We start from the raw sequence: 27,727 nt of genomic DNA, 5'->3' as shown, positions 1-27,727 counted from the left end.
AACTGTGTTTTGGAACTAGTAGGGGCGCTCTCCTGCTTGTGGGGCGCCCGCCATTGCAATCGCGAATAAATTACTACTTCACTGAGATCCTCGCCTGAGCCTAAGTTATTGGCTACGGAGTGTTTCTCACACTAGTGACGGAGGAAAACAGAAAGCAGAAAAGAAAACACACCAAAAACCAAAGAAAAAAATAAAGAAACAACAGAACCCAAATAAGGGAAAATAAATAAATAAATAAAAAGCACCAGAAAACATGGGCCCCCTGCTGAATTCATTGCTTTAAATTTTGAAAAATGGAATTTTAGCAATGCCTCCAAAAATATCAAGAAAGTTCCCAAGTATCCCATGGGAAGCAGGGCCCAAGGCAGCGGTGGGGGCCATGACGCCCACATCCCTGTACCACCACCCTGAGGCTCTGTCCTCAGGCCACCATGGGGCAGGTTGGCCTCGTTTCTGGGGAGAAATGGGCACATACGGGGCCAAATGGCTAACAAACACTTCCCTGGGGCCACCAGCCCTTTTGGGGACCCCCCACAGCCTGGGACATTGAGCTCCAGGCACCAAAATGGGTGGGCTGCAACGCAGGGCCTCCGCTGAGGCCGACATCCCAGCATGTTGGGAGCACTCGGGAACCCACGGGTTTTTAGAGCGATTTCTTGACACGAGGAGGACCCTTTTGGGTGCCAGGGGACCCCTTTGATCAACCACAGGGCGATTTCAACCCAGGTCGACATTTTTGGCTCTGCAAGTTGAGCGCGTAATTGGATGATCCCATAATTGAACCCCATGATCCCGATAATCCCATTGGATGATCCCATAATTGACCCCATGATCCCGATGATCCCACTGAATGATCCCGTAATTGAACCCGATCCCAACCCCTGCTGAAACTCGGCCCTTGTAAATTTGGAGTCACCGAGGTTGGTTGGAGTCACCTCCTCCTGCCAATGCCCAGCTTGGCCAAATTCAAGAGCTCGGAACAAGTCCGACATAAAAACGGAAAACCAACTGATTATAACCAACATATTTTAATAGTGCAAAGTATTTTAAAGGAGGAGAAGGGAAAAATTTGCGAACATGAGGAGGTTTGGCTCAGCTTCGCCGCCAGGGGCGGCTGCAGGCTTTTAGCTCCATTGCAACGTGTAGTCTTTGCCTAATTCAAGTGCGAGCTGGGTGGTTAAAAGGACCTTTAAAAAGCAAAAGAGATTAAGAAAAAAAACAAACAGTGAGTTAATCGGCTCTGAAGACATCTTGCTTTTTTGCTGCTCATATAGCTCACATTACCGAAAATTTGCCTAAATATAAATGTCGTCATTCCAGATCATGAGGTTCTCGTCCCCTCCCCTTCTTTTGATAGTGAGACATGAGGTTTTTTGGTTTTTTGGTTTTACATAAAAACTTGGAGTATTGCAACTGTGTTTATGAATTTCTTCTTTCTCCATCCAGGGTAGAATGGCAAATAAGATGGTTCACTTTTCTTAATTCATCATTTTTGATCATATAAGCTGTTTATATATAATACAATATTGTTTGATCATGTTATATTAATTATAACGTACTAAATTATAAACATTCAACATTATATAAATAATGTTGTGTAAAATATGTAACAAAGCAACCTAGTATTTTTATTTTATATCCTTTTTTGACAATAATTCTATATAATTTGTATTTTATCTGTATAATATTCACTATTATATAAATAATGTTATGTAAACTATGTAACAAAACAACCTAATATTTTTATGTTATCTAAGTTTTGATCTAATATTTCTGTATATTCAACATCTTGTGATGTAATCATTTCTTTTTCCGCCATCAGGCAGAAAAGGAATGAGAACTGACATACGCTGTGTACCCTAAATTCAATTCGCCGTCAACCCTAAACGGTCTCTTTACCTGCGTCGTGGTGTTGTAGGACACCGAGTGGGCGGATGGGATTTCTATGCCGTTCTCCAAAACCGTCAGCTGCTTCACGGCCGTGGCCAGCCCCAAAGTTTTCACAGTGGTAAATTTCAAATTGTTCGGGTCAGCGTAGCCCTGGTGCAAAACCTTTATCTCTAAGGTGTTCTGAAAGGGAGAAGGAGAAGGAAATCAGCGATTTTTTTTCTCAAATTTAAAGAATCTTTTAATGGTCACAATGTCATAGAAATAGGCTAAAATAGCTGTGCTATTTTAAGTTTCTTTTTAGTACAAATTGGTGATGTTAATTGCATTATAGCAGCACCAGGACGCAAAACGCTTCTCAGCTCCTTCGGGTATAGCAGGAGAATTTGTGGATGTATATATATGTGTGTGTAATATATAAGTAAATATATATTACAGTAGTAATATTATAATAGTAATATATATATAAATAAATGTGTGTGTATATATATAATATATATATAATACACATATATACATACATATATATATACACATATATATAAAATACATATATGTTATATATTTGGGGAATAACCCCCCAAAGAAAAATAAATTGCTCCTATTTATACTGATGCAGGCTATAGAGATGTAGAGGCTATAGAAGGTATAGAAATCTATACAGCTTTATCATAAATAAATATATTATATAGACAGAAATGAATATATATAATATAAAAATAAATACAAATATTTATGGAAAATAGCCCCCCAAAGTAAATTAAGTTGCTCCAACTTATACTGGTGCAGGTACAAAATGACCTTATCCGTCCTGGACGTGCTATTGCAGCCTTTCAAGCCCAAGCAAATTTTCCTTAAAAATCAACAATTAGAGCTCTACACTGGTTGTCACGACACTAAATAAGAGCTAGCACAAAGATATCAAAACATTAAAAGTCCCAAATGTAATGTTCATTAAACGTAAAGCAGCAACCAGGCTGGGCACTGCAGCCCAGGGGGTTTTTGTTACAAACCTGACGAGCAGTAAATGAGGTCAGCAGATAGACACCATCCTCATACGCATCTGTTAAAAGACCAAAATAAAGTGAAATATATAGTCAATTTATTTTTAAAAGTTAATAGAAATCTTGTGCTGTACGTGCTATATACTTGCGTATGCGTCGTGCAGCCTGCCACGTGCTGGTATGCTAAAACCCACAATTTTGTGCATTAATTGGGATAATCCCGTTTGTTAGCTTTTAAGCTAATACATGGCAGACTTCTAAATCTCTCTTATCTGAAGATAATTTGAATTTATTAATATTGAGGAAAATGAGTTAAAGCTTCCCTTCTCTCTTCATCTATGGTTGTGCTTCCTATAGGTTGGAGGACAAATCCCTCTTCTGTATGTTCCCCTAGGTCCAAGGCACAATTTAATTTCTGCAAAATTCAAATTCTCTAAATAACAACATTATGCTTATAATTTAGCATCATTTTACCATTTTTATTGTTTTACATGCTATCATTTTAATCATTTTCCTGTATTTTTTTTCTGCTCCATCCCTTTGAACACAGCCTTGTTGTGCAACTGTTGCACAATATCCCCAAAATGAAAATTCAGTGTTCATGTTCACAATCCATGGAAATAAAGAAAAACAATATTTGCACCTTGTGGGTGCTGAATTTGGCGGATTTTTTTGTGTAAATGAACATTTTTGTACTTACCAATGCGCACTCCATCGTCCCAATAAAGCTGACCTTCTGCAAGCTGACTGTCATTCAAAGCAACAATAAGTGACAACGGGTTTTTTCGGCTATGAAAAAAAAAAGACATTTTTCTTCAGTAATCCCATTTTATATTTATATTTTATTTTATATCTCATAAGAGGTATTAAAGTTAAAATTTATCTTATAGACATTGCATGCAATTTAGCTGCCACCAGCCTTCTCTGCTCCGTAGCACTGCATTTAGGAAGCCCAAAAAAGAAGAAAATTGCCCTAAAATTGATGTCCTGAGCAATGCTGGTATTGAATCAAGACAGGGACGCTTCCAAGCATGTTGCTCATCACAAAGGAAAATTTCACTTTTCCCACTTAAAAATGTGACAGCAAAAAAAAAAAGCTGCCCCAATTTAATTATTTATTTGCCGTGCTACTAAATATTTCCCTTAAAAAGCCAAAATTGGAGTGGTGACCCTTTGTATTTTACCTGTAAGCAGTGGTGTTAGCAGGGCTCTGCTGGACGAGGACGTACCCGCCACGGATGTGGAGGTTGATGTGTTCAATAGGAGCGGATAAATTTCTGAATTCTCCCCTAAAGCCAATATACTCACCCTAGTGACGGAGAAAAACAGAAAACAGAAAAGAAAACACACCAAAAACCAAAGAAAAAAATAAAGAAACAACAAAACCCAAAATAGAAAAAAAAAAAAAAGCACCAGAAAACATGGGCCCCCTGCTGAATTCATTGCTTTAAATTATGAAAAATGGAATTTTATCAATGCCTCCAAAAATATCAAGAAAGTTGTTGCTGCACAGCTTTTAAACACAGCAACAGCTATGGATTTTTCAGGATAACAGCTTAAATATTGCGTGCAGAAAACAAGGACGTGGTGGATTCCCACTCTGCCTTTCTAAAAACATACCAGAAAAAATAAATTCAATTTTTTTTTTAATTACTTACTGTGTGGTAATCATACCAGCTGGCATTTGGGAGGTAAGCATTCACTGTTACAGCACCCTGGAATTAAAGATTTTTGCTTTAGGTCTATTCAAGCCAAAAAGTGAAGTTTAGCTAATGTTGAATATTTTTTATTGTTTTCTAATATTTTCTTATTTTCTCATAATTTTTCCAGTATTTCTGTCAGCTTTTACCTGTTCCAGCACAGGACTGATGAGCAATGCTGGTCCCCACAGAAATTGTTTCTGTATGTCCCACGTTGTCCTGTCTTCCACAAACCTGCAAAATTTAAAAAAAAATAAACAAATCAGAAGTGGTCATACACCATTTTATTAAAAATTTTTACAAAATATTTCCCTGTAGAAGCCTTTTTTCCCCTCAGTAAAACTACTGGTTCCTCAATTGTGAGCATGCTACTGGTAATAACAGGTAATAATTATTACCTGTTCATTAATAATAATTTCACCTATTTGAATTTGATTTAAAAAAAAAAAAGAAATAATCGTACTAGGGGTGGACCCTACTAAATGAATAAGCTTACTCGTGGAGTAGGGGGCGGACCACGGTGTTGCCGTGAGCGTTGGCTTGGTACATCAGCGTGTACAGGTAGGGCAGGAGGCTGTATCGGATATTCAGCACGTGCCGGGAAATGTCTTCAAATGTTGAATTCCAGGAAACGGGATCTTGTCTCTAAAAAAGAGAAGCTCATTGCCCAAGAGGTTTTATTTGGAAGAAACGGGGAAATAAAAGGCCTGGGTCGAAGAATTTATTCACGTTTACAACAGAGTTCACGCTTAGCAACGCTTCCACCTTATACATCCCTCTTAAATTGATATAATTGATAACTGATACAATTGAGTGGTGGCAATTGTCAAACCTGCCTCAAAATGAGCACAGAAAAACAATTTAGGAGAGCCAGGCACAGCCTTGCAAATTCTTTCTCCTCCCCTAATTTAGGGCAGTTAGTTATTTATAATTTCTTTAATTAGGGCCAGACATTCTACTCTGCTAGACCTAAGCAGGATAAAATTCCTGATTCTATTTTTGATGTTTTCCTGGTTATTTCACGTATCTATTCATCATAACATTCATCAAATAAGCACCTGTTTCACCTATTCACAACTCAGCACTGAGACAGCTATTTTAATTTATTCATAAAAGAAATACAATATTCTATGGCAGGAAGTAGACAAAATAAAGGAATTTTGGATACTGAGGAATCCCATGCCACTGCTCCGTTTTCGAGTTTGCTTCAAAATGATGAAGAATTAAGGATGATAACACTGAGGTCATTTTTGCCCGTTTAAATGCAGAAAACCATGAAAGTAACTATTTTAGTAAGCGTGATATGATCCAATAAAAACAGCCTATGTGAAAAAAATGTTGCTATTTTAGTCTTGTAGATGTGGTCTGGTTAAATAAGGAATTGGCACCCTTGAAAAATAATGATCAGTGTCTTCCAAATGGGGTGTGTTGACCCAAAAATGGGAGTTATGGGAAAATGAATGCAGTTGTTGGGGTTGGCCAATGTCAATGGGGGATGCGCTCACCTTGGAGCCCTCCCCGTTGTGGTTCCTCGAATACGGGTAAAAGGCGCCCAGCTGCATCCAGCGCAAGCACAGCTCATACTCAGAGTCCGAGAAGAAGCCGCAGATATCTGCTCCTGTCTGGAAGGTCAGAGATTGCCCAATGGCAATTTTTGTTGTTAATTGTCAATAATTGTCGATTGACAATAGTCGATATTTGTCTATTGAGAATAGTTGATAAAAGTCAAAATTTGTCTAGTGATAATTGTCGATAAAAGTCGATATTTTTCTATTGATAATTGTTGATTCAAGTTGACTGACAATATTCGATAATAGTCGATAATTTTCTATTGATAATAGTTGAATATTGTCGATAATTGTTGAGTTAATTGAGATGTAAGGTAATAAATCAGGGGCTTACATAGGATATTCCGAAGAGACTGAACTCCATCATGCCTGTGAAGAAAACACAAGTCGGTAAGGACGCGTGTGCTCATCGGGTGAATGGAGTGTTGCATAGCCCACTCAACAGGATTGGAAAAATAAGAGAATCCCCACCATTTCCCTCATATCTTATTGCCCCCAAAGAAATCTGGGGCAACGAGAATGGGATCAGGGGAAAGCAAAGAGGAATTTGAGGAGAATGTGGGCAAATTGCCAAGCCAAACCCAATTCCTGCAGAAAAGTTGAAGAGTTTCTTAATCAAAGAGGTCAAAAAGGAGTTGGCCATGATGGTTCAAACCTTTTGGGCTAAACTGATGCGATTATGAGGAAGGAAATGAGCAATAATTGGACTACAGACCCTTCTGAGTCAACTCACCGATAATTGACTTCTCCAGCTGATTCCAGGCCGCGGTGTTGTCCCCCAGCCAATGCCCCGACCACTTCCCGCTGCTGGGGTACGTTGAGCGGGTGACGACGATGCCCCGCTCCTTCGTGATGTTCCTCAAGGCGCTGGGATGGAGAACGGTCATCAGAACATAGGCACACAACCTTCATTTGCAATGGGTTTTGGGGAAGGAAGCCTCCAAAAATACAACTTACTCTAAGGTCGGCTTGGTTTGTGACCACCCGTAGAGGTTGTGGACGTCGTAGTGACGAACGCGGGTGCCATCCAGGAGCTGCTGCTCGCCTTCCATGCACAGCGTCTTGTAAGCCAGCCCCTCCTCCCTCCATCCCAAAACTACAGAAAGGGAGCAAAAACGCTTCTGTTTTAACAGGAATTAAATGATTTGCACTTCGGTGACGTACCCTCCATTGGGGTTCACTTCCTGGTACACAGAGGAATGGCTATTTATTTTATTTTATGGCTATTTTATTTATTTTTTAGGTTTTCTAAAGTTGGATTTCTGAAGTTCAGCAAATCCAGAAAATCCTAAAATTCCCATGTAGGCTTCTGCAAGGGAATTAGTTACTCAAGTGTAGCTTGAGGATCCTCCTAAAGAGGATCAAAGAGTAAACAGAATATATCCTGCAAAACTTTATTATTACTGATGTATACTGCAAAACTTTATTATTACTGATGTATCAGCAAAATATACACAGAAAACTGGGGAGGAAAGCCTATTTCTGAATACTCAGTCTCTGCCAAATACTGAGAAATGGTGCGTAGTATTTCAAGACATCAGGAACCAAGAGAAATATCCCAATAAAGCTGTTACTAATAGTAAGCTATTACTAATCAATTCCACCCTACTCCAGTATTAATAGAATAGCAAATATTCCAAGAGAATTCGTCAATTAGGGTTCATAATTTTACACAATCAGAGGAGGCACAAGGATATTTTGGAAAGTTTTTGTCACAAATTTCACTATTAATCTGAGAAAACAGCAAAAACCCAAAAGCTTCATCCTTGGGCACGTCCAAAACAAAGTATCTAAATATAACTACCAAAACTCCACCTATTTTTAAACATCTTTATTTTTAAATATCTTAAAATTTCTTTATTTTTAAATGTCTTAAAATATATTTATTTTTAAATGTCTCAAAATGTTCTTAAATATTTTAAAATATCTTTACTGTGATCAGACTTACTGGGCATGTACGGTGGGTTATTTAGCTCATTGTCTCTACAGCCCCAAACGGCCCCGTGAACAAAGCTGGATGGTTCGTTCATGTCCTGAAAACAAAGTAAAAAAAACATGAGATGAACAAATTCCTCCTCAATGTGGGCGCTTGGCTACTTTGGGCTGCTCTAGCTTGCCACATATTTTTTATCTTTTTTTTTTTTTAATCCTTTAATATTTCTCATCCCTTAATATTTCTCATCCTTTAATTAATTATCCTTTTTCATTGGAAAACTTCGTAGCCAGATTCTGAGTATCACATTTCCCCACATCAAATTAATTGGGATTAATCGAAGATCAGGGCTTCAACTTTAAGAAATTCTTCTTTAACAGTCACATTTCCTGCAAAGGACCAATATTTCTCTGTGTGAAATTGAAAGAAATACAGAAAATACAGCTACAGATTTATCAGGTCCTAAAACCTGTGTACTGATAGCAGGTGTCTTTGGTGCCTGTGGCACTCCAGAGCTGGAAAACAGGAAAATATCAGATATTTTGCTGTATTTCTAGACATTCTGGGCTTTTGTCGCAGTAATATATTAACATTTAATAGATACTAAAACTATTGCAGGTCCACTTACGTTAAGAAGCAAACTAAACCAGTCATTTGACCTCATTGGTTGAAAATAATAGTTTCCTATTGCAAAAAATACATAGATTTTAGGACCTGGTGGAAGATTAACAGCTTTTCAAAAGAGCTGTTATGTAGGTAATCAATAATAAAGTAGTAAATAATGAAGATTTGAGGAAGTCCAGTGTTTCAACAAAAAGTATTGATGCTGTTAAGAAGAAAAGGGCTTTTTAAACTTCCGTGGACCATTCCAATGAAAAGGCACAACAAAAAATGTCAGAAATCGAATCATTTTTTACACTTACAATCCATATGCCATCAAACTTCAAGCTCTGCAATGCATTGCGGGGATTGTTGTAGACTTCCATGATTTCCGTCGCCCACCATTCAGCCGTGGAGTTGCGGAAGAAATCTGGAAAAGCTGTATACGCTCGGTAGAGCTGTGAAAATTGAAGGGAAAAAAAAAAATATATATATATATATATTATAGATAGATAGATAGATAGATATAAAGCATAGACTCAGGACTGAAAGCATCCCACCGCTAAAACAATGGAATTTGGTTAAAAAATTTGCTTTTGCTACATTTTGTAGATGTTCTGGAAGAAAGGTTTGACATTTTCTCATTTTCTGCATCTCATGCCTGTGGTATTTTTGATTTATTTTTTTTTTTAATTTTTTTTGGCTGTCCTGCTCCGCCAACTCAGTTTTATCATCCTTTTTTTTTTTTTTTTTGCCATAATCTGATAAATTTGGTGTTCCTGTTCTATTTGTGACTATTGCCAAAAAGTACCCATGCTTACTTCCACCTGGGTATCCCAATCCAGTGTGTTATTAACTTGCACGTTGGGATAATCCGGCCAGACCTAATAGGAGGAAGAACATGTTAAATTAACCAAATGAAACCGGGTGTAATATACAGCTTTATAATCTATATAAATATATAAATTTAAAAGAATATATTCAAAATAATCTATATAAACATATAGATTTATATATCAACTTGCTATATTCTCCAGTGGTGACACAAACCAAAGGTGTTTTGGTTTGTGCCACTTAAATTCAGGAATTAATGTGATATTGGAAGTCTTTTAATGTCTTGGCTGGCATGATGCTGGTTTGGATAAAATAATTAAAAAAAAAAAAAGTTTTTTAAGAACTGCACCTTTCCAAAGACGATGTCACTGGAATTGGGCCACTTTATGAAGACATCCTTCTGCAAGCCTCTTTCATAGGCGGGGTAATTGGTTTCGTTTCCGGATATGGCTGGATCCTAAGATTACAGGTAATATAATTTTAATTTTATGTTCCAAAGACAAATACAGAAATCCTGCTAAGTGTATTCCGCATAATTAAATCCCAGACTGCAACTGAAAAGCAGAAGTCCAAACTCACCAGGATTATGATAAACCTCATTCCTTCTCCTCTTATTTTATTAACTAGATCTGGTAATCCAGCAAATTGCGGGCTAAGTGTGAAGTCCAATTGCCGTTCCATATAATCAATATCTGTGTACTGGACATCCTGTGGTTCACAAAAAAAAAAAAAAAATAAATAAATCAAAAAGAAAAATCAACATAAAGGGCTTTTTTTGGTCATTTCCTGCCAAGAAGAAGGAGGAGGCCAAGAAGAAAGGACAAGAATTGACAAGCTTTGTTGGTTCTCAACGTACATAGGGTATTCTGGCCGCCTTCATGTCTTCCACTAATTGGGCAACTTCGTAGTCATTTTCATATCCATAGCGGCACAGCTGGAATCCCAGTGCCCAGTAGGGTGGCAAGACTGGTCGCCCGATCAGCTACAAATGAAGAAGAGAAAATATTTACTGTGAGTAGGTGAAAACAGAACAACAACAAAGAAAACATTTTGAATTTGTAACAGGAACCGTACCTCAGTGTATTCCTGAACAACGCTCTCCGGTGTTGGACCCAAAACCATGTAGAAGTCCAGAATTCCCCCAATTGTGCGATACGTCAGAGCTGGCGTGGGCTGGAATGTGACGTCTGAAAACAGAGATCAGGCAGTGAGGCAACAGATGCCTGCGTAAGCTGCTATCTCAGAACCTGAGCTTTAAAACATGGCGAATATAGTGATTTTGATTTTTATTTTTTACCCATTCCGTTGCTGTTGAGCAAGAGGACTCCATGGGCATTGCCGTCTTCTTCAAGACCCATGTAGAATGGCTGGAAACCATATGCATTCAACTTGTACTGCAAAAAAAGTAATTTTATTGCAATGATGTCATGAACCTTCTGCTTATTCGCATCTACCAAGAAATGATACTTTACAAATAAATGATTGGACGCACAACAGCCAACCAAAAACATTCAAAATCATACTGCAGTAGATGTTGACCAGGAGCAATCACTGTCAGCCTCAAATTTTGAGGTCAAGCTACACAAAATTTGGAAGGAGGGAAGCAAATGTATTCCTGCCATAAAATCACTAAAAATAGCTTTTCTAGGAGAAAACTTTTTTTCCAAGTATTTCCAGGTAGCCTGTAGCTTCAAGACAAGCGGCTTTCTCTTATTTTTTCATTTTCTCAAGATGGTTCAAGACCTGAGCTGGAAATTCAAACTAAAATACAGCGTTGCTAATACACAATTAATCCCTTGAAAATATTTGGGTTATGCAGACGACTACACGGATGCACGTAGACACAAAATTTTGGATTTTATGTCCTAATTAAATCCCAACATCACAGGAGTTTGCCAAGGTCTGGTCTAGGCACTGAGGTGCACGTTGGAGGACATCCCCCGTAGCCAAATCAACGCTGGTCAACGCCAAGCAAAAAACATCATTTTTTGGGGAAAAAAATGGGAATTCGTTGTCACTTACACCAGGAGGCTGGTCTCTGGTGAACATCCCCCACGTGTGCCAGTTCATGTCCCGGCGATACATGGTGTGCTCGGTTTCGCCGAAGCCGTACAGGTACTGGGAGGGCAGGCGGGTAGAAATCTGGATGAACATGTCGCTGAACGTGAACGTGGGCAGCTGTGAATCCCAGCTAGAATGGGGCAAAATACAACAAAATGGTGATTTTAGCGTCGTGCACGGCTGGCAACCCTTCAAAGGCCAACTCTTTTCTAAATGTCTTACTATGCACAAAAGTTGGGATAAAATTGTTTTGGTTATCAAGAAAGTTTAGAGAACATTAGAAGGTTTGGTGTTTTTTTATTATTTTTATTTATTTATTTCTTGAGCTTAATTTATTTTCTGTTTTTTGGGCAGATCATTTCAAAACAGACAAAAATCAACTTTTTTACTGTTAAAAACTGAGTTACAACCCAGTAAAGATCTTCCAGTGACTGACATAGCCGTTGGAGGCTGAATTACGGAACAAATCACTTATTCTTGTTGGCACAAATTAACTCAACTTGTAATTAAATTCCGATTACTTTAAAGAATGGCAAAAAATATCTAACTTGAAAGGAGTAAGACCTCCAGCTGCTAACTTCATTGTTCTAGGGCTGGTGCGTGGTTCACCAAGGAAATAAATTAATCTTGTTTGATTTATTAATTGCCCTGTTACTGAAATAGAGAGTTCTGTTTTCCTCTGGGTTAATTATCTCAGACTTAAGAAAAAGTTGAGTGATTGCCAATTTAGCAGAGTTTAGCTTTGGACAGATGTGGGCATTTATTGGGATGGATACAAAAACTTATACGTGGCATTACATATGGGAAAGGAAACTCTTTGTAGGGAAATAAAAAAATTATAATAAATAAAAAATTAAATTTAAAAAAAAAAAAAAGAGAGGAAGGGAAAAGGAAGGAGAGAAGTTAAAGAAAATTTCAACTCAAAATCCCGACATAAATGGAGTGAGCATGTCTTACATAACAGTCCCCGTGCTTCTGCGTTGAACCTGGATCCCGAACGGCTTTGTCTGGAGCGTTACGTTGTAGAGTCGCTGCTCGGCTGAGCTCGTTGGGGTGCTGGGGAGATTCAGCGGGACCGGCACCTCGTACCTTTTATTTGCATAATCATAAATCTATGCAGGGATAATTAATTCAGGTCAACGCATGTGGAATACAAAAAAAAAAAAAAGATAGATAAGCAACCTGTATTTTCAGAAATTCAGGATAAAAAATAGCAAAAGCAGTATTCCTATTGAATTAGATAAAATTAATTTACAGACTGGAAGACTCCAAGTCAACAAACAGAGTTGTTCAAAACCTTGCCAATAATGATAAGAATTACTTTAAAAATTAGTAAATTTGTTAAATGTTTTCCTTCAGTGCATATTCCTTTCTCAAATTCCTTCAAACTATTGGGGCTGGAAAATAAAGAGCAATAAGATTTTATTTTGGACAAGGAATGACTCTTAATTATTCAAATATCTTAAGTGTATTTTTAGGTATGATGGATTTCACATTTTTGGTTCACTTTTTAGGTAATTTTAAGAGATTTCTCTTTGGGTTTTCTGCAGTATGTAGGATAACACGACTTGATTCAAGACTTTATGTCTGCTCGTTTTAATAATATACCCAATTTAGAGTTATTTTATTAAACGTAGAGTAATAAATTATAATCTAAATGATGAGATATTAAAGGTTTCAGAAGTTGAACGGTCAAGAAAAAGTCATGTTTCATAACAGAACTGATTATATCAATTAAATCTCTTCAGTTCCAGTTCTGTATGACATCCCACGTACACATTGACATTGTATGCTCGATCCATGATTTTCCAGTAGAAAAAATGGGATGAAATTCCTCCACGAAAAACAAGATATGGCCTAAGAGTAATAAATGCTCTTTAAATTGCACAGCATCTTGCAGAATTGCTCAGAATCATGCAGAATCACACAGAATCGCTTGGGTTGGGAAAAACCTCCAAAATCTTCAAGTCTAACCATTAACCGTGCATTTGGTTAAAAGAAGAAACTCATTTTAATGAGAGTGCACCACCCATGCAACACTAAACTGACGAAAAACGTCATTCTGAGAAATATAATGAATTTGGCCAGCGGAGGACCAGAAACTGGGAGAAATACCTTAAACTGGAGCATGTCATTGCTGTGGTATATCACCTCCAAGCGAAGCGTGCTGATGGGCGACGTGGACCTCTCAAAGGCCCTGGCTGTGGTGTTTGTGTAGGTGAGGTTGGCCGCCAGCCCCGATGCCGTGTATTGGACATCGGAGATGGAATAACTGTTGTCAGAGCCGTAATAGCAGTAGGGAATGTTCAAACCAGAACCGGAGGTTTCTTCCTGAAAATGGAAGCACGTGGCCAATTAGTGAAGGAGTCACTTGCTTTTCTTTTTTAATTTAGTTTTAAGCAGCAAGGATTCCAAAACTTTTTTTTTTTTTCCAGATAACACATTTTTGTCCCCAGTGTTAAGCAATAAAGGCAGATTATTATTATTATTCACACTGTTTTAGAAATAATGAATTCGTTCAAGTCAAGAATTCACCCGCAAATTATTCCAAGCGCTGACGTTGGTTAATGCATCAGCTCTCAATAATCACCATTTCTCGTATTTGTACAAAAAAATCTATGCCTGCTCACTGCATTTTAGCTCCTAATGAGTATTTTTGCACCTTTCGTCACCAAATTCAAGGCCTCACTCAACTTAAGAAAACATTTAAAATAGTTCATAACTTGGCCAAACATGCTTCTGCACGAAGAGCCATTCTCAAATATCTAAAATTCCCCAAATATTTCTAATAACAACAAATATATCTAATAATGACAAATTTCAGGCAATTCGTCCACCACTCCAGCCTGTCATCATGCTGTCACGGTCATCACAACCATGCACAACAATCCAGAAATAAAACCTAAAAATCTCCAGGAACAGGAATTATGGTTTGGATATATCCAACGGGGGCATGACCCGTTACATTCACAGAGAGAGGAAAATTCCCTCGAGATTCAAGGATTTCTTCTCATTCTGGATTTCTAGAGGAACTGAATTTAGCTGAATATGTTTCAACAATGGAAGCTTAATATTAAAAAAAAAATAAATGCAAAAAATCCCAAACCTGATGCCTCGCAGGTCTTGTTGGCAGTGGCAGAGCCCAATGGAGGTAAGAATATCGCTTCCTCTATTTTTTATAACTCTATTATTATTTCTATAATAATCTATAGAATATATTTATAGCAATAATATTATTTTCTATTTTTCTAATATTCCTATTATTTTCTATAATCATAGAAATACACCGTTATAATAATATACACTATATTATTATTATATACTGTATTTCCCAAAACACCAGATTTTCTTCTAATTTTCAGACTTCAGAACTGGTTTAAAACAGCTTCAATGAACCACAGTTTTCTGAGGTGATCTGACAGAAGGAAAAATTGAACTTTTTCTTGTAAGAAAAAAAAAAGTTATGATTCTTAAAACAGGATAAATCTTTGCTTACAGCCCAGATGCAGCCGCGTTGTTCGCATAGTTCCTTGGTGGCCCCTGCGCTGGGATAACAATCAAATTTTTCAGAGACGCGGGTTCCTAGAGTCCATCTTAAGACGTACGATTTGCCCAAATCAAGCTGGAGCCCTTTTATAACAGCAAACTATAAAAATTAACAATAAAGCAATTAAAAATTTACAATATTAACAATATTAACAAAAATTAACAATAAGTTGTGTATCCCATTCATTATTGTCTTTTTTTTTCTTTTTTAAGATCTGCAGAAACAAGAACTTGCCCAACATGACATTTTATGCACACTGATTTTTCCAAATGTTAAATTTTTCCAAATGTTAAATAATTTCATCCATTAAATTTCACCCAATGTTAAATTTTGCCAAATTCAGGCACAGATCTGGAAAAGCTCCGACCCCTCAACTCACATGAAAGCACACTAGGGCTGAAGAGAATCGCACAGCTCTTAACTAAATGCTTAAATTTTTTAAACCAATTGATTTTTTTACGTTTTATATTTACAATTTGAAAACTATTTGATTAAGTGGTAAAGAAGGCAAATATTACCTACCCTCCTGCAACATTAACTAAAATTCTAAATCTGTTCCCCCCCCTTATAAATGTAATTGACCCACGTAAATAAATAACAAACTTTTTTTGTGCGCAACGTCTGAGAGCAAATCAGATCTGCCACCTAAATACGTGAGTTTAATGAAATTATACTTTGTTTTTCTGCAGTAAAATCTGCATATACCAAAGATTTACAATACTACTGGCCACTCTCTACTGCAATATATACCCAACAGATATAATAATATATATAATTATTTTTATATATATATACATTTATATAATTATATATATAACATATAATATTTATATATCTAATATATATGACTCCAGAAAATTTTAATTCCAGTTTTCCTCCCATTCTTTACCTTGTCTGTAGGATTATAGGTGATGTTATGAGAAGAAACTTGCTCAGTGTTGTTCTGCAGCACTGTGACTGTCATCAGTTCCTCCTGCAACCCCAAAATTTTGATTTCTTCGAACATCAGGTTGTTCGGGTCGGAGTAATTGTTGTTTATGATGTTCAATTGCAGCGTGTTCTGAGAAACAATGAAATAATTGCATTGAATTGCCAGTGTTTCCCCAGATTTTAATTCTGCTCTACCCCTCACTCATTGGAGATATTCAGCTTCATTTTTTTTCCAATATACAAGGACTTCTGTCAATTTGTCAGATTTTGAGACTCACAAGCATTGTATTAATCTCCTTTCAAATTCTACCTGCTGCTGATGTTTTACAGCTTTTCTCCTTTACAGACTTTATAAATTTATAGAATTTATAAATTCTATAAGCAGGTGTTTTTTCTCACTCTATAATATATCAAGAAATTGGAATTTTTCAGATATTATAAATAATTTCATTAGCGATAATATTTTGAAAATGACACCTCTTAGACTTTGCCAAATACTCCGTTTCTTAGTAATATTGTAGGAAAATAGGGAAAGGAAAAGAGAATACCCATAGAAGTTTAACATTGGAAATGAAAAGTAATTTTTTTAAAACATATGTATACTTACATTGGAAACTTTGAACTCATAGAAAATGTAGTTTCTACTGCCATCAGAAGCTAAAATACAGAAAAATAAATTTTGGTTGCAGCACAGAATGAAAGGCATTAAAAAATAAATAAATAAAATGCATTCTGCCAATTTTCATCTTTTGTGGAATTGACCCAGGATGTCAATATCCTTTTATTTTCCTGAAATCTCTGTGATTTTTATTTTAGTCTTTTTCAAGTTTAGGAATTACCTATCAAGTCATGATACTATACGCTGCAGAATATCTCTTAGATGTAGGAGCATGAAATCCATGAAGGGCAAAGAGGCTTCAAAAGCTCCTGAAGGATTTAAGTATCCAAAGTCTTTCTAATTAAATGATAATGGGATGCCTAAATCCTCAGAAATTCCTTAGAAAATTCAACATTCTTCATTCGCCAAAAAATCCTTCACTTCAAGATTAAAATAAAAAATATATATTTTTTTTTTATATTGGTATGTTATTCAAATTAATGAACATGGGAAGCAGCTGCCTTAAAAATTTTGGTGTCAATAAGCATACCTTTTGAGTTAACAACATTTTTGCTGATCTCCCCAGGAATTTAACTGATTCCAAAAAGGTCAGAAATGTAAAAGTTTTCATCTTTAACCAACTTTTCTTGGTGAACAGGGGTTGTGTGGTCTTGCTCCCACTGAAACTCATTTGGGTGCATATCAGAACATGTGTGCATATGCATGGGTGCATATCGTGAACATGTAGATGATCTTTAAGGACCCTTCCAACCCCAAAACTCTACAACAACTCTACAACAACCCTACAAATATTTTTGGGCCATTTTTCCTGAACTAACAAGAGCTGATCAAGACTCACGTGCGGATTCTCCATCATCCCAGAACAACTCCCCAGTTGCTTCTTTGTTGTCATCCAGCGCAATGATCAGTCCCATGGGATTCTTACGGCTGTGGACCAAAAACAAAACCCCACAATTTATTAATAAATACATTTTAGATGTGTAATAAACGGTCTTTAAAGTAAAATAAAATAAAAAGTCTTTAATGTTCATTTTAAGAGTATAGAGCTCAACGGGGCTTCAGAACTTTGAGAATTGTCTTGTGTTGGTCCCTGGTTATCCAGGGTTTACGTGTTTGATGATTTTCAAGTAAAAGAATAAAATCCACTGAAAGTTTGCAAAAAGAGAAAAGAGAGAAAAAGAATGAAAAGAGAAAAATGTTCTCTAGTTAATTATTAGAAATACTATGTCATTGGTCATGAAAATGAGTGATGACTGTCCTTAATTTCCAAGTTTCAAATGTTAAGTACTACTAGATAATAATAGTGCTAAAATGCTGCTAAATAATAATGCTCCAAATACTACTTTTTTTCCTTTTTTTCCTTTTTTTTTTTTTCTGAAAGCAGATGACCCCGAGCCCCTTCCTTGAAATCCTGTTTTCCTGCCATTTTAGTGAAGGAAATATTCCACCCTTGGATGTACCTCGCAACGGTGGTGGTCGCTGGCTGCTGGGTAGGAAAAACATAGCCACCTCGCAGGTGAAGCCCCATCCTGTCTGCGGGCAGGTAGAGCGGCGTTTTCTGCTTCCTGACGGACAGTTTTGCGCCCTTGCGGAGACGGATAAAGAAGAATTAGGTGACATCACCCACTGCTGTTTTAATTCCTTATTTCTTCTTAATTCTTCCTTTTTTCTCTCTAATTCCTCAGTTCCTTAATTCTTCTCAATTTTTTCTTTTGAATCAATTCCCACTTCCTTAATTCTTCCTTTTGACTTGATTCCCATTCTTTAGTTCTTCTTTTTTTACATAATTCCCAGTTCCTAAATTCTTCCTTTTGGCTTAATTCCCAGTTCCTAAATTCTTCCTTTTATTTAATTCCTAATTCCTTCTCCTCCTTTTACTTAATTCCCAGTTCCTAAATTCTTCCTTTTACTTAATTCCTAATTCCTTAACTCTTCCTTTTACTTAATTCCCAATTCCTTAATTCTTCCTTTTACTTAATTCCCAGTTCTTTCTTTTGGCTTAATTCCTAGTTCCTTAACTCTCCCTTTTGACTTAATTCTTAATTCCTCAATTCATCTTAATCCCTCCTTTTCTTAAAAGGTTTTAGTCCTGAGACTATCCATACTGCTGCCAATGGTCCCAAAGTAAACCAGCAGAGATCACTATGGTATAATGCTAAAAATCAGCAACTCTCCACATTTCTGTACCCTATTTCCTTACCGTTTCATAATCATACCAGACAGCATCAGGAATATACGCTTCAATTGTGTCCACCCCCTATAAGGAAAAAACAGAGACAAATTTCATATTTGAATGCAAATTAATCCAATAGGCCAAAATTTCCAAAATTGTAGTAAAGCTGACAATGAGAAAAAATCTGATCTTTCTCCTTACTTTTAGGCTGAGTAACAATATTGTCCCAAAACTCAGAAAATCGGAAGGCAATTTCAAATTGAAGGAATAAAAGAATGAGGGGGGTAGATGGTCAAGGCATTCAACTTGTTGAGGGGGTTCTGCTGCAATTTGCTGTAAGAAAGCTGAAGTTTTTGACTTGAGGTTCCTCGGGAATTCATGACGGGAATTGATATCAAGATGTCAAATATCAAATAATATCAAACATTGAGACAGTGAAACCTACTTGGTCAAGTACGGGGCTGATGAGCAGGCCAGGACCCCACAGGAACTGCTTGTCCACACTCCATGTTGCTTCATCAGAATAAAACCTAAGCAAAAAGGAAAGCAATGGCATTAATTGTGCTTAATCTTAGGTAAATACATAGCTTATTAATTTAGTCTGCATTAATTATGCCTGTGCATAAGTGTGTCTGGGTGTGTTTCTTAATGTAGTTTAAGAGCTTCAAGAAAATAAATAGGAATAAAGGCAGGAAAATTAAATTTGTAAAATAGACATGCTGATGGAGAATAATTTAGTCAGCTGCTAATGAAATTTCATAGCAACTCTTAGAGTAACTGATAATTATGATGTGTGTGCAGAAATTATAGATGGATTTGATGACTCTCCAGTTTACTCTAAAATTGTATTTCAAAATTCAGACATTGTGCATATTCCAATGCGCAGTATCTTTCACAAACTAGACATGGTTAAATTCTTTCTAGGAAGAACAGATTTGGGATAGAATTCTTTCTTTCTAGGAAAAAAGAATGGATTTGGGAACATACTCATGCAAAACCGGCCGTGCCACCGTGTCTCCTTGAGTGTGAGCTTTGTAAAAGAGCGTGTACAGGTAGGGCAGCAGCGTGTAGCGGATGTTCAAGTAGTGCTTTGAGGTTTTCACCAAAATCGAATCGGCTCCAAAGTAGGCAGGATCCTGGGGCTGAAAGTAATCAAAAAGCAATTTTAATTTCTGTGGTCTATGGGGTGCTGCCAAAAATCAGGATGTTCTGGCAAGCACAAGACATTCGTGGACACCAACGGGGATGAAATTTGATGTCAGATATAGATTTACAAAAATGAAACAATGCCAAGCATATTCTCTGGTGCCTACAATTAATCCTTACAAAGCTAAACCTTTCTGAACCCTAAATTATTTGCAGCAAGGATTTCCTAAGCATAAGGTTGCACCAATTTCAAACCAGTCTACTGTTTAACTACTAGTGGTAGAAATTTATTTTTCAGAATTCTGAATTTATTTTTCAGAATTCAGAAGTTATTTTCAGAATTCTGAATTTATTTTCACAGATTCTGAATTTAATTTAGTATTAACTACCAGAACAGAAATGCGATAGCTTATCACAAGATGAATCTCTGTAACAGGATGTACAACTTACTTTGCATAGCTCGGTGTTGTGATTCCTGGAAAATGGGTAAAATGCTCCTACTTGCATCCATCGCCGGCAAAGTTCTTCTGTGACGTCATCAAAGAAACCACAAATATCTGCTCCAATCTTAAAATAAAACCAGAATGTGTTGAGCACACGGCATATCTCTACCAAAAATCCTCTAAAGATACGGAGATTTTTCTGTTCATCCCTAATTGATGCCTAGGGTCATAGAGCCATTTATCCCATTTCTACATCCCATTTCTCCAAATCTCTCATCTGTACCTAAATTTTATATTTTCCATTGTGTTTTCCTCTGTTTGAACCCCAGAATTCTAGAGATATTACACGAAGTAGCCAGGTAGAAATTGACTTTTCAGTAAATACTTTTCAGCCCAACATCTGCGCACGTGGAGTTAGAATTATTCAAATATAGGTCCTACAGAAAGCTAAACCGACTCCAAGCTAAAACTGCTCATTGGTGCTAATATGCATAAATTAGCATAATAGTACCAAGGTCACAGAAATTCAAATAAAAATGCCCACATCCTGGAAAGGGATGTGGGCATTTCATTAATAATTGCATTTAAAGACTTTCCCAGAGGTATGAGGTGGCTTGAAACACAAAATCTTATATTTGATATCCATACACACACATATTCAATAGAGGGAAATGGTGTAAAGATAAAATCACTTATTCCTGGGAAGAAAATATTTAAATAGACTCCCAAAGGGATTAATTTTAAGCTTTGAAAGGTGGAATTAGGTTGAACTAGATGATCTTTAGAGGTCCCTTCCAACAAAAACCATTCCACAGTTCTATGATAAGACTTTTACACAGATGGGTTTATACGTATCAAGCTTGATTGGGCATAATTTAAATTTTTGTTGTAAAAGGGTACCAAAAATGACCATTTCGTACATAAGGGATTCCAAAGAGCCCGAATTCCAGCATTCCGGGAATCGCCCATTTGAGCTGATCCCACGTGGCGGCGTTGTCTCCCAGCCAGTGTCCCGCGTACTTCCCAGACCCCGCAAAAGTAGACCTTGAAAGAAGGAAGCTTCGTTTCCCAGGAAATATAGCTTTGATGGCTCTGAAAAATCAAAAAAGAGTGGAACTGGGCAAAGAATAAAGAGGGTATGGAGATGAGTAGCTCTACCTACACTTATATTCACTGATTTAATAAGCTAAGGACACAGACTCCCCTAATTTTTAAGGTGTCTATTAACTAAATTATTATTTTTATTAATTTCACTATCATCATTAATTTCACTAGCATCAATAATTTCACCAACCTTAAAGAACCCTTTCGCTTTTGCCTGCCAACCTTCATCACTTTTTAACTCTAAAAAACAAAGCCTGGGTCTCCTTTCAGCTTTGCTCTATGTGCAGAACTGCGTCACCAAAATCCAATGCTAGGGCTTTAAATTTTGACTCGAAAATTTAATTTGAATTTCAAAAATGCGATTTTGAATGCCCATTGTGGAAAGATTGGAGATGCAGAGGTCTGATAATTCCTATCGACCCCCAGATTGGGTTCCTTGGGAAGTGAATTGCCCAAAATCAAGGGCATTGGCTCTACTCTTGAAGGTTGTTTCCAACCGTAATGGTTCTATGATACTCTGATTATTATTATTTATTCATTTTTAATTTGAGATGTTAAGAAGTCTTCCTTACTCTTGTGTTGACAGAGTCATGGAGTATCCAAAAAGGTTGTGGACATCATATTGTTTCCCCCAATTTTGCACTGCATCCATGCAGAGTGTCTTGGAATACAAGAGTCGGTCAAGAATTCCTGCGATAGAGCAGTTTGGGAAATGTATTTTAATGGATTGAATTTAATTGATTTACTTTTAATTACATACAAAGAAGTATTCTGCCTTCAAACTTTCTGTATCTCACAGCAATCCGCATAGAAAGCAAAATAATTCCCTGCACACTCCTAAGCATTGCCAATGGGATGGGATTTACCAGCCTGAGGCTAACGTACACCAAATTTTCCAATTTCATAAGATTAAATCCAGCTTCAAGCTGTATTTCACATGCCAGGAAGGACTCGCCCAAAAACTATACCCCAAAATTTCTGAACCATTTGATCTGGCCATGCCCATTGTCTAGCAATGATCAAAGGTCTGGCTTGATCAAGAATTTCAGTTCCTCTTTAGCATTGCCTGCACCTCCAATTATTGACATTGAAATAGTAGGTGATATAGATGGTAATAAAACAATTACCATTGTCAATTAAAAAGATACAATTATTATATACAATTAAGGCACTGACAACCTTCATTTATTATTCTGATGGGTGTAAAACAAGATATTCTTTTCTAGTGAGCCATATAAACCACATCTTTGACCTGGCATTTGGTATATATTTACTTTCAGTCAATAAAAGTACTCCAAAAAAATCTATAAAACCCACAGTAAAATCCCTCCGTATCTTTTTAACTGATAACACAATTATCCACAGAATTTTTGCTAAAAGACTTTTTATTTTTTTTTTGCTAAAGACGACAGACTTACGGGGCGTGTAAGGTGGGTAGTTTAATTCATTCTGGTCACAACCATTACTTGAGCCTTGAACAAAGTTGGCTACTTCATTCATATCCTGAAAAAAAATGGAAAATTCCAATTTCAAATTGAAGCTAAAACATTCCCAACACCGATATTTTTTTGACTTTCACCCAACTATATAATTGCAAAGTGACTTGTAGCTGCTGACCGGAGTGCACAAGAAGCACAGAAAATAATATTTATTATTTCCTCCAGCAACCACGACACCGATGTGCGAAATCATCAAAAAAGTCTTTCTGAATGTCAAAATGATGAATTTAGAACAAAGTGGTGATGGTAGGATTTCACCCAAGCTGGAGAAATTACAGCTTTTCCCAAATCCTGCGTTATTTTTCTACAAATTCCCAAATATTTGCACAAAATAAAAACAACCCACAGGCTGCGTGTTCCAGCCTGAAAAGAAAAATGTCCTTACGCAGTAAAAATCCCAAATGCTACAAAAGGTGTTCACTTTTTCTCTACCTAAAGAGATAGTTCATTAAAAATAAAAGCTACTGTAGGAGTTATGATCACAGTCACCATCAATTCTTTGATAAATAAAACTACGCTGAATAGCCTTGACTGAAAGAAGCAAGTATCCAATGCATTACAGTGAAATGTGAGGATTTTATAAATATTAAATAAAATTAAAAATTAAATGCAAAAAGTCCTCTGACAAAAACAAACAAACAACCAAAAAAAAATCAACCAAAATGCCAAAATTCATTGAATATTTCAGAAGAGGTGTACAAATCCTGCATGGATTTCAGGTTATTCACAATAAACCTTTTTTTTTTTTTTTTTTATAAATAAAACTTTCTATTTTTTTCAAAAAGCAAAAAATTGGTGAATTCCTTACAATCCAGAGCCCATCATACGGCACTTCTTTGTGAAACTCTTGACATTCTGACACCCACCAGCTGGTGCAGGTGGGACTGGTGAAATCTGGGAAGACGGTTCTGCCTGGCCACACCTAAATAAAAAGGAAAAAAATCAAATAAAACTTTTGATGGTGCTATGGAAAAAACAAAACATTCTGGGTATTAAAACTGAGAATTATTATTTTTGCAGGACAGTGTTGATACAGGCATCAGGAGAAGACTTTTGAGATATGGATTGCAAAAGAGTATTTACACTTAGAAAGAAGTTGTTAATGTCTTGAATTTTCAGCTCAAAAGTCATTTTTTAAGTCAAAATCAAGTTATGCAAAATTGTGCAGTAAGTAGATACATTTGTAAACTTCTTCTAAAGAAATTTTCAAAGCACTAAAGGGGAAATTGCTCTGTGATAATTGAAAATAAACCGATGTTGGCTACCGGCATCTCCTGGCCACTTAAAATCTTTTTTTTTCTTTTGACAGAAAATTGCTAAATTGCTTTTTTTTGACAGAAAATTGCTAAAAAATTGAAATACTTCCTTACCGCGCCAACTAAGGGTGTTACGCCGTCGGATTCGTTAATCCAAACTTTCTTGTTTTCTCCCCTCTCATAGGATGGGTAGGACGAATTGTCCGCAAGACGCTCAGTGCTAATAGCTGGATCCTAAAAAAATGGAAAAAAATTACAATACTACAGAAAATGTGCACCCATTGTTACTGAGCCCAGCAACTCTAAGGATGTCAAGTGTAGCAATGTTCAATTATCCTGATATTATTTAAAAAGGAAAAATAGTTCGTTTCTTTTGAATAATACATAATATATAATATTATGTATTTGATGTAATGTCATAGTAAAATATATTATTATAATTGTTACCAATAATAATAAATGCTTACCAGTATGAGAATATATTTTTGCCCATAGTTGTGCAGATAAGTTTGAAAATTAGGGAGGTCTCTGAAATTCACTTTGTCATAAGTAAAATCTTTTCTTGCTTCCATGTAATCAATATCTGTGTATTGAACATCCTGAAAGAAAAGAAGCAATACTTGACTCTGGGATGTGCTGCATTTTGATTAAAATTTCTGGAAAATCAGCTGATACAATCAACTGGATGCAGGTGTCTATTTCTAATGATTACCCACCAGTCTTGTTTTTTTCACGAAACTGGGAAAAATTGTCTCTTGATGCTGATGTTCTGTGGCTTCTGAGAGCATCAGAAAATCAGACATTGGGAAAAATAGATATTTTGGTTGTTTCTGCTCAATTTTGCTGCCTTCTCTATGAAAAGTCACATTTTTACTCACGTAAGGAAGTCCAACTGCTCTGTTCCGCTCCACAACCGCCTTCACCTCGTCCAGAGACCCATAATCATAACGACTAAGCTGAAACCCGAGAGCCCAATAGGAAGGCAACGCCGGCAATCCGACCAGCTGGAAATTAAAACCAAAAAGGGATGAGCTTTTTGGGTCCGATTCCCTAAATTTCCACTCCTCAAAGGGATTCAACTGGAGCGTGAGAAGCCACATTTGAAGCGATCTCCGTCAACTGTGAATTTTTTCTGCGCTTTTTCCCCAAAAAAAGCCAAATGAAAAAGATGATGCCGAGACCGACGTATCAATTGCTACCCATCAAGTTATTATATTATTTTTAAAAGTGGCAACTCATTCTGTTTGCTGGCATTATATCCACTTATTTGCTGTCTTACATAAAAGAATAAGCTTTTTGTAAAAAAAAAAAAAAATTACAATATTTAATTATTTGTTATTTAATATTTTAATCCTCAGAACTTTAATGCTCTAACGCTCAATGTTCGACACTCAACGTTCAACGCTCAACACAATTATTAACTCAACATCAATAACGATGATTTGCAAAGAGCAAAGCCAAAGATTGGACAACATCTGGCCAAAAATCAACCCTGACCAAAGCAGTATGACCAAGAACCAACTGCCCAGGGCTTGGGTGCCCCCGAGGGTGGATGCCTACCTTCACGTACTCCTGCACCACTTGCTCGGGAGTGTCGCCTAAGAAGACATAAAAATCCAGAATTCCGCCAATTGTTCTGTAAGTGACAGCTGGCGCCGGTTGCAGGGCGAACTCTGCAAGCCAAAAAACACACAAAAATGGGATGCGATATTTCCTAAATCTCCAGTAACTGTTATGATGATATGAGATATAAAAAATCAAGTAAACCCAAAAGCTAAGTTACTTGAGCTTAAAATGAAAAATTTTCAGCTCCTTTAAAAAATGTTAATTATCTTAATTTGTTAAAATGTTCATAGTTACAGTCCTTTACAGTCCAAAAAGAGAAATCCAACTTCTTCTCATTAAATTTTCAGCCTCAGGACACTTGAATATTTCAACTTCAGCATCCAAATAAGCACCATTTTCCTTAACTAAGGAAAATAAGCCTGATTTGCCTTAATGAAGGAAAATTAAGGGCATATATTTACAAGTGCTGTTTAAAGTTATGTTAAAATTAGGTTCTGATTTTAATCTCTTTAGCAAAAACATCCCTGACCCCAAACAAAAATGCCCATGGCAGTGGTCAACAAAACCTTAAGAATAACTGTGAGCTATTTAGATAGGAAACATGAGTAAATCCTTGCAATGACTGCTGTTACACATTTTAAGACAGCTTTTTTCGAAAAATTGACTCTTTTTAAAAAACTGGCACCAGTTCAGCAGGTTTGCAGTGCAATAGCCCTGCAGATCATCCAAAAATGGGGTTGTTTTTTGCAGTGAGTAAAGCTGTGGAGAAGGCGTGCTTACCCATCGCATTGCTGTTCATCAAGAAAACACCGAAAGAAGCTCCACTTTTGTCTTCCAAACACAAGAAGAAAGTCTGAACACCATATAAGTTATCCATGTTCTTGAAGGAAAACAGAAAAGATGATTAAAAACCCAATATCTCAAAGAAAAAATATACCACCTGTGAGGTTAAGCTTCTCAAAATGGGAATGTAAAATTTGCTCAAAATTAACCGAAAGCCCAGATTTGGGGAAAACCTGCCTCCCTTGGAGCCATACAGATAAGACTTCAAACCTCTGATTAGCAATTATTAAAAGGATGAAGATTATAAATTCTAACATGGATGGAAAGAAAATAAACACAACCATTTCTGCAATGCATTTTGTTGTAGAAAATTAAGAAACAACTTGCCTTAGTTTTGGGTTGAAAAAACAAAATAGTTGTAGCAGCCCATAGGCAATATTTCAACATTATGAAATATACTTCTTTTAAAATATTAATTAATTGCAGGCACTGACCCATTCTCCTGAATCCTATTTCAACAAGAGGATCAGTGCTGCAACAATCTCACTTTAATGCGCCCAGAAATTACACCAGAAATGTAATTCTATTTTTTTTATTTAATTTTTGCAATATTACCTTGTCAAGGACTAGCACGCTCTAGCAGATATTTCCTTTTTCTCAAAAAGCCCCAAAGATATGAATAACCATAGTGATAATTATTTGACTATTTTCCCCAAAGAAACAAACAAAAATATATTATGTATGGGAAGCCAAACCAAAAAAGTAATAATCTGCTTCTTGGAAGCTGGATCACTTTGGGGAAAAAAAAAAAAGTGTGGGGGAACAAAAAAATAAGTAGAAAAAATACATAAACAGCTGATAGAGCTATTACGTTTTGTAAAGCAACAGCTGCCAAATGCATTATTTCCTGAGCTACAAGGGAAAGTGGTGTACCGACTGAGTTCTGCATGTGGTGATGCACACCCAGGCTGTTTTTTGTTCTTTTATCAGCAAAAGAAAAGTGTAAGATTTCGATGCTCGTGAGCTGATAGGCAGCATGTTGCAATACTGTACATATTGACCAAATCACTGCAA

General features: G+C 36.6%; 1 protein-coding gene across 1 annotated transcript in view; it reads right to left on the bottom strand.

Moving 5' to 3' along the window:
* Positions 1–1,124: 1,124 nt before the first annotated feature.
* LOC118261414 (maltase-glucoamylase-like) overlaps positions 1,125–27,727 on the bottom strand; it is a 33,422-nt gene continuing 6,819 nt past the window's right edge. The window contains exons 7-47 of the mRNA XM_035572243.1: positions 26,651–26,750; positions 25,865–25,977; positions 25,183–25,308; positions 24,772–24,903; positions 24,419–24,538; positions 23,857–23,970; positions 22,968–23,052; positions 22,122–22,239; positions 21,366–21,537; positions 20,453–20,569; positions 19,844–19,998; positions 19,302–19,386; positions 18,884–18,940; positions 18,144–18,268; positions 17,522–17,610; positions 16,672–16,721; positions 16,024–16,194; positions 15,084–15,233; positions 13,703–13,918; positions 12,545–12,699; positions 11,549–11,717; positions 10,824–10,920; positions 10,601–10,713; positions 10,383–10,508; positions 10,106–10,234; positions 9,876–9,983; positions 9,514–9,576; positions 9,016–9,150; positions 8,108–8,192; positions 7,117–7,255; positions 6,893–7,026; positions 6,494–6,528; positions 6,097–6,213; positions 5,088–5,236; positions 4,741–4,825; positions 4,550–4,606; positions 4,076–4,200; positions 3,592–3,680; positions 2,901–2,950; positions 1,900–2,070; positions 1,125–1,187 (exon numbers count right to left, since the gene is read on the bottom strand). Of these exons, the coding sequence (XP_035428136.1) occupies positions 1,125–1,187; positions 1,900–2,070; positions 2,901–2,950; positions 3,592–3,680; positions 4,076–4,200; positions 4,550–4,606; positions 4,741–4,825; positions 5,088–5,236; positions 6,097–6,213; positions 6,494–6,528; positions 6,893–7,026; positions 7,117–7,255; positions 8,108–8,192; positions 9,016–9,150; positions 9,514–9,576; positions 9,876–9,983; positions 10,106–10,234; positions 10,383–10,508; positions 10,601–10,713; positions 10,824–10,920; positions 11,549–11,717; positions 12,545–12,699; positions 13,703–13,918; positions 15,084–15,233; positions 16,024–16,194; positions 16,672–16,721; positions 17,522–17,610; positions 18,144–18,268; positions 18,884–18,940; positions 19,302–19,386; positions 19,844–19,998; positions 20,453–20,569; positions 21,366–21,537; positions 22,122–22,239; positions 22,968–23,052; positions 23,857–23,970; positions 24,419–24,538; positions 24,772–24,903; positions 25,183–25,308; positions 25,865–25,977; positions 26,651–26,750 (4,689 nt within the window). The remainder of the gene's footprint in view (positions 1,188–1,899; positions 2,071–2,900; positions 2,951–3,591; positions 3,681–4,075; positions 4,201–4,549; positions 4,607–4,740; positions 4,826–5,087; positions 5,237–6,096; positions 6,214–6,493; positions 6,529–6,892; positions 7,027–7,116; positions 7,256–8,107; positions 8,193–9,015; positions 9,151–9,513; positions 9,577–9,875; positions 9,984–10,105; positions 10,235–10,382; positions 10,509–10,600; positions 10,714–10,823; positions 10,921–11,548; positions 11,718–12,544; positions 12,700–13,702; positions 13,919–15,083; positions 15,234–16,023; positions 16,195–16,671; positions 16,722–17,521; positions 17,611–18,143; positions 18,269–18,883; positions 18,941–19,301; positions 19,387–19,843; positions 19,999–20,452; positions 20,570–21,365; positions 21,538–22,121; positions 22,240–22,967; positions 23,053–23,856; positions 23,971–24,418; positions 24,539–24,771; positions 24,904–25,182; positions 25,309–25,864; positions 25,978–26,650; positions 26,751–27,727) is intronic.

Source organism: Cygnus atratus, unplaced genomic scaffold (assembly GCF_013377495.2).
Source record: "Cygnus atratus isolate AKBS03 ecotype Queensland, Australia unplaced genomic scaffold, CAtr_DNAZoo_HiC_assembly HiC_scaffold_62, whole genome shotgun sequence".
In the NCBI taxonomy this organism is placed as follows: domain Eukaryota; kingdom Metazoa; phylum Chordata; class Aves; order Anseriformes; family Anatidae; genus Cygnus; species Cygnus atratus.
This window is presented reverse-complemented; position numbering and strand designations above follow the sequence as displayed.